The 6,466-nt window shown below is 38.2% G+C and overlaps 1 protein-coding gene across 5 annotated transcripts; it reads left to right on the top strand.

The window, feature by feature from the left end:
- The first annotated feature begins 1,600 nt into the window (after positions 1-1,600).
- Bdp1 (transcription factor TFIIIB component B'' homolog Bdp1) lies at positions 1,601-6,221 on the top strand. Of its 5 annotated transcripts, none has more exons than XM_011156873.3 (6): positions 1,601-1,662; positions 2,096-2,409; positions 4,200-4,418; positions 4,501-4,931; positions 5,001-5,108; positions 5,239-6,221. In XM_011156873.3, exons 2-6 carry the CDS (start codon positions 2,111-2,113, stop codon positions 5,952-5,954), a joined length of 1,773 nt encoding a protein of 590 aa, XP_011155175.1. In that variant the 5' UTR covers positions 1,601-1,662; positions 2,096-2,110; the 3' UTR covers positions 5,955-6,221. The 5 variants fall into 5 exon arrangements, with proteins under 5 accessions (XP_011155175.1, XP_011155176.1, XP_025163025.1 ...); XM_011156874.3 differs by having other exon boundaries at positions 1,632-1,662; positions 1,956-2,409; XM_025307239.1 differs by lacking the exons at positions 1,601-1,662; positions 2,096-2,409 and adding exons at positions 3,425-3,644; positions 3,894-4,109.
- The last annotated feature ends 245 nt before the right edge of the window (positions 6,222-6,466 follow it).

The following is a 6,466-nucleotide window of genomic DNA, read 5'->3' as shown; positions in this document are numbered from 1 at the left end:
TATATACATACATATAAATTATAAATTAAATTATATATATATAGCTAATTTAATTTAAGACATTACATGTGAGGTTGTGATTGGTGTGTACGACATACGTGTGGAATATAACGTCTTCCGACTGATTGTGAATGCAACTTAATGAGCGTGCGATCGAGGGAACGAAGATACGAGAGAGTTTCAAACACTAATCTTTTTATTAGCTGTACAGATTGAAAAATCCTTTTGCACAATGAAAGTACTTATAATAACGAAGGCCGGAAGACAAAGTTTTATGTAAAATTCAATGAAAAATTTTACAATTACAGTTTCCTTGTCATAACATTACTCCACGCATGAAACAGACAAGGATAGTACGATTGTGTCTGCCTGCAGCTCCATCGATCATGATTATGCGGAACTAATCTACTGTTCTGTTTTATCCAAAAATGTAGCTAACACAATTCCGTATGCATTACATTTTTCTCAAACACTATTTTTTTTACACTGACTTCTAAGCTCATTTCTGTTACTTCAGTTTTATTCTTTCATATCATAGCTAGTACAGAAGCAAAAGCTTTTGCATGGATAAACTGCAGAACTTTTATAATTAATAAGTAAAGTTACGAGCTGACACAAAACATGATAACGAAACTGTAATTTTGAAATTTTTCATTGAATTTTAGATAAAACTTTGTGTTCCGTACTTCGTTATTATAAGTACTTTCGCTGTACAAAAGGATTTTTCAATCTGTATAGCTAATAAAAAGAATAGTGTTTGAGAAAATTGAGTCAATTTGTCGGTAAAACAGACGACTCCAGGATCCCCTTAAATACTTTAACCTTCGATATCTCCTAAACGGTTAAAGATACAGGAACGAGCCTTTGTCTCCTAAACGTTTCAAGGTAATGGAACAGGCTTTTACCACAATATAGTCCTATATCTATCCTATTCTCACTATAAAGCTCGACTTTCAATTTCCAATAGAAACGGAGATGTTAACAATGTGCGAGCCGTGCTTGTCAAGTACGCTATTATGGTTGTAGCACGGACATAAACCGCCTGAAAATGGATGTAGTACGGACTGCCAGTACATGTAGGTTTTACCGCCGAAACCTAAAAGATGTAGCATCGTTCCCCTTCAAAAGTTGAGAGTTCCCCTCTCAAAATGGATGCAGATGGCGCCCTTTCACAGTGCGGAAAGTCGGTGTCGCCGAAAACGCCGTGTTGGCCGCTTTCATGTTCCTCTCTGGTTAAAGTGAGACAAATATGTATTTGGTCTGTTCTTTTCAGCTGCACTACTGAACTGGTGCAATAAGTTAAGCTAAGACTCCATGCATGCGGTGAGCTCCGGCAAACGGCTGCGGTGACCAATCAGGAGACAGACGCATGCCGGAGCTTGCCGCAACCGGACTTGCGCCTCCCTCCTGATTGGTCACCGCAACCGTTTGCCGCAATTCACCGCATGCATGGAGTCTTAGCTTAAAAGTGAGAAAAAATATAGTTGTCTCATTCTAATTTATTGCACTAGTTCCGCAGTGCAGCTGAAAAGAACAGACCACTTGTCTCACTCGAACTTTATTGCACTAGTGCAGCGGTGCAGAGGAAAAGAACAGATCAATAGTCAAAGGACTAACCATACTGTTGTATGTAAGCATGATAGGAAATAACCTCGAAACCAGGTAATGTTGTCTAACATATTCATAATTTGGTTCAGTCATATGTTACAACGCTAAATTTAAATTCTGCTGGAATTATGTCGTAGATTAATTTTGTCTAATGATAATATGTGAAGATATAATTGAGAAGATACTATTTTCAATAATATAATAAATTTGAAATATTAAAATATTGGTTAAATATCAATTCTTCTCTCTCAACAGTTAGATTTGCTTTAATTTAAAACAAATGTACAAGTTAATTTCTATTATTCACTGAATTACTTCTCATTAATCAAATTTATTATTTATTTCAGATATGTGTGCAATTACTTAGTATTTGTATTTAGTTGTAGAGTTGAAGTCTGAATTGGCATTTAGTTGCATTGTGAAATGTCATTGAGAATATAATTTTGAAGTTCAGTGAAATTAATTTTTCCCAACTACAACTTTAAAGTTTTAGATAAGAAACATGCGGCGAGCACGTATTAAGGCTTTGGCTACTGTGCCAATTCGGAAAAAGGTTGTGGAAAATCCAGTGTCATCTACAGAAAATACTACAGATAATATACCTGATAATGAACATATAGAGCAAGACACATCTACTTCTGTTATACCAGAGCAAAAAAGTAGTATACAGGGCAGTGGTATGAGTGCAAGTGAATCTGAAGATGAACATGCCAAGAGAGCAGCATCTGTTGTCCCAACTCGTATACGAAATGATTCCATTTGTTCCGTACAAAGCAACAGGGAAAATAACATCAATGATGTGTATGTATTCATTTGTTATTCATAGATTTACAAAATTTTATATTTGTATTTGTTTGCGACTCCGCTCACAACTGAGCGGAGATACGCGGATGCCGGAACACCCTTATCAGAAGGATCGGAGTCAAGGATGTTACTAGACTCAGGTCTCGTACGGCCTATTCGGGTCGTAAATCCGAGCCGAGAAACCGGAGAAACATTCGTGACAGACACGTCCACGAGCGTTAGAATGAAACGACCTCCGTCGTTTCGAATGGCCTGCCCTTTCAGACCAAACGGTCAGCAAGCTGCCACGTTCCTGAGAAGCGTGGAGATGCACAAGAGAACGTGCTGAGCTCGTGTCGCGCGAAAGGCGACTCAGTTGCTTCGGGGTAACTAACCAAGGCCTTGAAGGCGCTTGGACAGAGAGCTCAGAGTTCTCGAAGAAGCGACCACGTCGCTTTAGAACGCACCAAGATCCTAGACGGATACTTGGCAAGAGAGAGTTCGCAAATCTCTCAAGGAGACGGCGACGCCGTTCCTAACAGCCGAGGTTTTCGACGGACGCTCGGACAGAGAGAGAGTTAACTCACTCCACACGGAGGCGATCAGAAGTTCGCTCCTGAATCGTGGCAACGGGCGAATTCAAGGCTTAAGTGGATTCTCACCATAAAGCTTCAACCCAGCAGGGTATATTAGCACCGCAGTCAACTCAGCAGAGTGTAGAGTGCGTTGGTTTGAATCTCGACTGTGCACGAAACTGCTCTAAGAACGCCTAGAGAGAACGTCGGTAAAGACGGGCGCTACAAGTCGCACAGACCAGACACCAGGGATTACCACAATCGGCGTTGGGCCATGCGAAGGCGTCGCGCCGGCCGTTGCGCTGGGTGATATACCCGGCCGGCGATTCTTGCCCAGAGTCGGGTGGCGGAGTCGGGTGGCTCGCCATGTAGCGGTCACGGCTGGAGCTACTTGTCAGGTGCGGGCGGCCGGCGGGACGGCCGCGCACTTGCCTGCGAGACAGTGCTGTCAGGTGCAATATATTGCAACGCTACAGCGCATGTGTGAGATGACGTAGAGCTCTATGCCAATGACGGCAATAAAGCGCATCGCAAGGTCCATGAAGGAGCCCGCGTTATCCGATCAGCTGTCTTCCAGGCTCCGGTGTAATTTTCCCGTGCTTCTTACGCGAGTGCCTTATCTTAGATTATATTGTTCAGTGAATACTAAATATCAGTTATATTAACATTATAATTCCAGTGGGTACTAAGTAACAATTACGTTACATTAACATTATAATTTTTCACTCAACTATGTAACTGTTACATAATATTTGTATTAGACTCATATTAGACTATAGATTGAGAATTACTATCAGATCAATTAAAATAACCACGATTTAGATTATCTAATTTACTAAATACTCGATTGCAATTCTCAATGCATAGTATAATATGGGCGCTATAATACCTTAAAAAAGATACGATACTGAGACTTTCACTCAACAGGGAGTTCTACGTCATCTCATGCATGCGCTGTAGCATCGCAATATATTGCATCTGACAACACTGCTGCGAGATGCCGGGCACCTCGCCGACTGCGAGGTGCCGGGCATCTCGCCGACTGCGAGAACGACGGCGCTGGGAACCCAGACCGCCCGCCACGCAGAATCGGCCGCATTCCCGAATAGTATTAAAACTAACCACATACTCAATCTATTTACTGTACTTCCTATTTGATAGGCTTTGATGTGACTTCTCCTTGATAATTTGCCAATCTTTGTACATATATTTCATATTTGTCATAAATTTTAGTGCAAAAGTAAAGGTAACTCCAAGAAAACGCATCATGGTTTCGGAATCGGCAAGAAAACTGGCTGAAGCTAGAAGGGAATTTCTACTAAAACATGAAAATAAAACACCTGATAGAAGTCAATTGAAAATGTACGATTTAATCTATTATAATCCTGTGACGAATCCTATGAAGAAGTCAAAAACATCTACTGTTGTACCAAGACAGATAACTACAACACCGTGAGTATATTAAATTATAGTAATAAAGTGTGTAAAGACCTGCATATAAAATTTTTTAAAATATAATTTATTCTTTTCTCAGATCAGAAGAGGTTTTAAAAGAAGAAGAGGAGGATAATCCTTTGGCAATGCCTGCGCCACAGGTAAAAGTTGGTCCAGATGGTCAATTGATATTAGACGAACAAAGTATTGTGATAGAACAGACAGGTGTGAAAAAGCATAGAGAAATATTGTCACAAGAAGCCATCGTAGAAGACGATGACTACGGAGGTGGATTTTATAAAAAGCGTCAAAAGAGTAAAGAATGGCCAAAATGGGAAACATTTAAATTCTACAAAGCATTAAATGTAGTGGGTACGGATTTCTTATTGATGCAGACTCTATTCCCAAATCGGACAAGACAAGAAATTAAACAAAAATATAAGAAAGAAGAAAGAGTTAACCGTGCTTTAGTGGAGAAGACTCTGAAATATCATCAAGAATTTGATACTGAAAGGCTGGAAGAACAATTAGGTATCATTTTAATTCAGACCTTAACTCTGGAATTTCTTTAGTTTTTATTTAACTTTATTTTGTTTCCAGCATCATTACAAGAATTGGAAAATGTTCAAGCAGATGCAAATAAGAAAACATCAGAGAAAGATAAGAATGAACAACACTTGAGCAGGAGTGCTAAAAAACGCAGACATCGTGAGTATATGATTTTTATTTTAATACTTTCGTTTAATTTAGTTATTTTTCTATTAAATATGTTCTATGTGTAACATTTATTTGTAACATCTGTTTACATAAACGAATAATGTATAATAAATAATTTTAGGACTTGTAGCGACTAGTATCGCGCAATGCGAAGCAACATCTACTAACAATCAAGAGAACAAAACAATAGATAATGAAACTAATGCAAATGACACTGCAAATAGCGGTCAACATTCACAAACGAGAAGAGGAAATAACAAACGAAAGTCAAAAAAGTCTGTAAATGACAGCTTTGATGATAGCAGTTGCTTAAGTTCTAACAGTGATTCGGACAGTGACACGGAGATTTACCGAGTTAGACCAACTAGATCCGGTAGACAGCCGAAGCCAAAGAAATTACGAGCGCGAAGCATTAACACTCTTGATAATAACATTGAAAATGAATCGTTAGTAAACACCGAAACTACATTGTCGCAAGAAACTCCAGCGTCGCAGGAAGTTCAGAAGGATCTATCATCTATGCCATCCAAGGATAGCGAAGACACTGCAACATCTGAAAATGTCGCAACTGTCATACCGGATATCAATCAAATAGAACCAGGATCCTTAGTGATTTTAACGAAGGAATCCGTAGAAGAACCAGGAGAAACTATTTTACAAGTTTATATGGTTAGTTCGAACGTTGACAAAAAGAATGTTGACGACGAAACAGTCAAGTCTGATATGACGCCTGTGACTCCACCGTCGGAGCTATTATCTACCGTAACTAATAATAAACTAAATAATAAAGTAGGTGCGGAGGATGCCGAAATAATAAATGTGGATGATTGTGAATAACGATTTCTTGCGCAATTTAAGCATAATAAAATTTTAGCACGTATATATAGCTATATGAGTAGCTACATGCTACACAGTTAAAGTATGAAACATATGCATGAAGAGTAAGTTAAAATAATTTGATTGCAATATGAATAAGGACTTTTGTACCTTCTTAACTATATATGTAAGTTATATTTTCTATTAGTTGTATGCGAATTTGTACAATCCTTTGTAATATATTGTAATATTTGCATATTGTTGCATATATATGAGTAACATTCTTTATCGAAGAAAACGTTTATTTTCAGTAAGTAAGAAATCATGAATTGTTGTAATGGAAATTAATGACGAAAACGACTATTAACAAAATGCTGGCATAACTTATGTTTTATCAAACAACAAAATTATAGCTGAACTTTGTACTTTCTTTTATAACTTGTAAAAATGTTCAATTGATATATAAAATCACAATGTGCTACAAATTATTAGCATTGAGAATACTGCCATGACTGTATATATTTTCTAATAGC

Source organism: Harpegnathos saltator, unplaced genomic scaffold (genome assembly GCF_003227715.2).
Source record: "Harpegnathos saltator strain DR-91 unplaced genomic scaffold, Hsal_v8.6 scaffold841, whole genome shotgun sequence".
Classification (NCBI taxonomy): domain Eukaryota; kingdom Metazoa; phylum Arthropoda; class Insecta; order Hymenoptera; family Formicidae; genus Harpegnathos; species Harpegnathos saltator.
This window is presented reverse-complemented; position numbering and strand designations above follow the sequence as displayed.

Excerpts from the sequence above, each read along its gene's own strand:
- Bdp1 (XM_011156873.3), top strand. The coding sequence starts at position 2,111 with ATGCGGCGAGCACGTATTAAGGCTTTGGCTACTGTGCCAATTCGGAAA. Across the intron at positions 2,410-4,199 it reads GAAAATAACATCAATGATGT|TGCAAAAGTAAAGGTAACTC; the intron begins GTATGTATTCAT and ends CATAAATTTTAG. Across the intron at positions 4,419-4,500 it reads AGACAGATAACTACAACACC|ATCAGAAGAGGTTTTAAAAG; the intron begins GTGAGTATATTA and ends TTCTTTTCTCAG.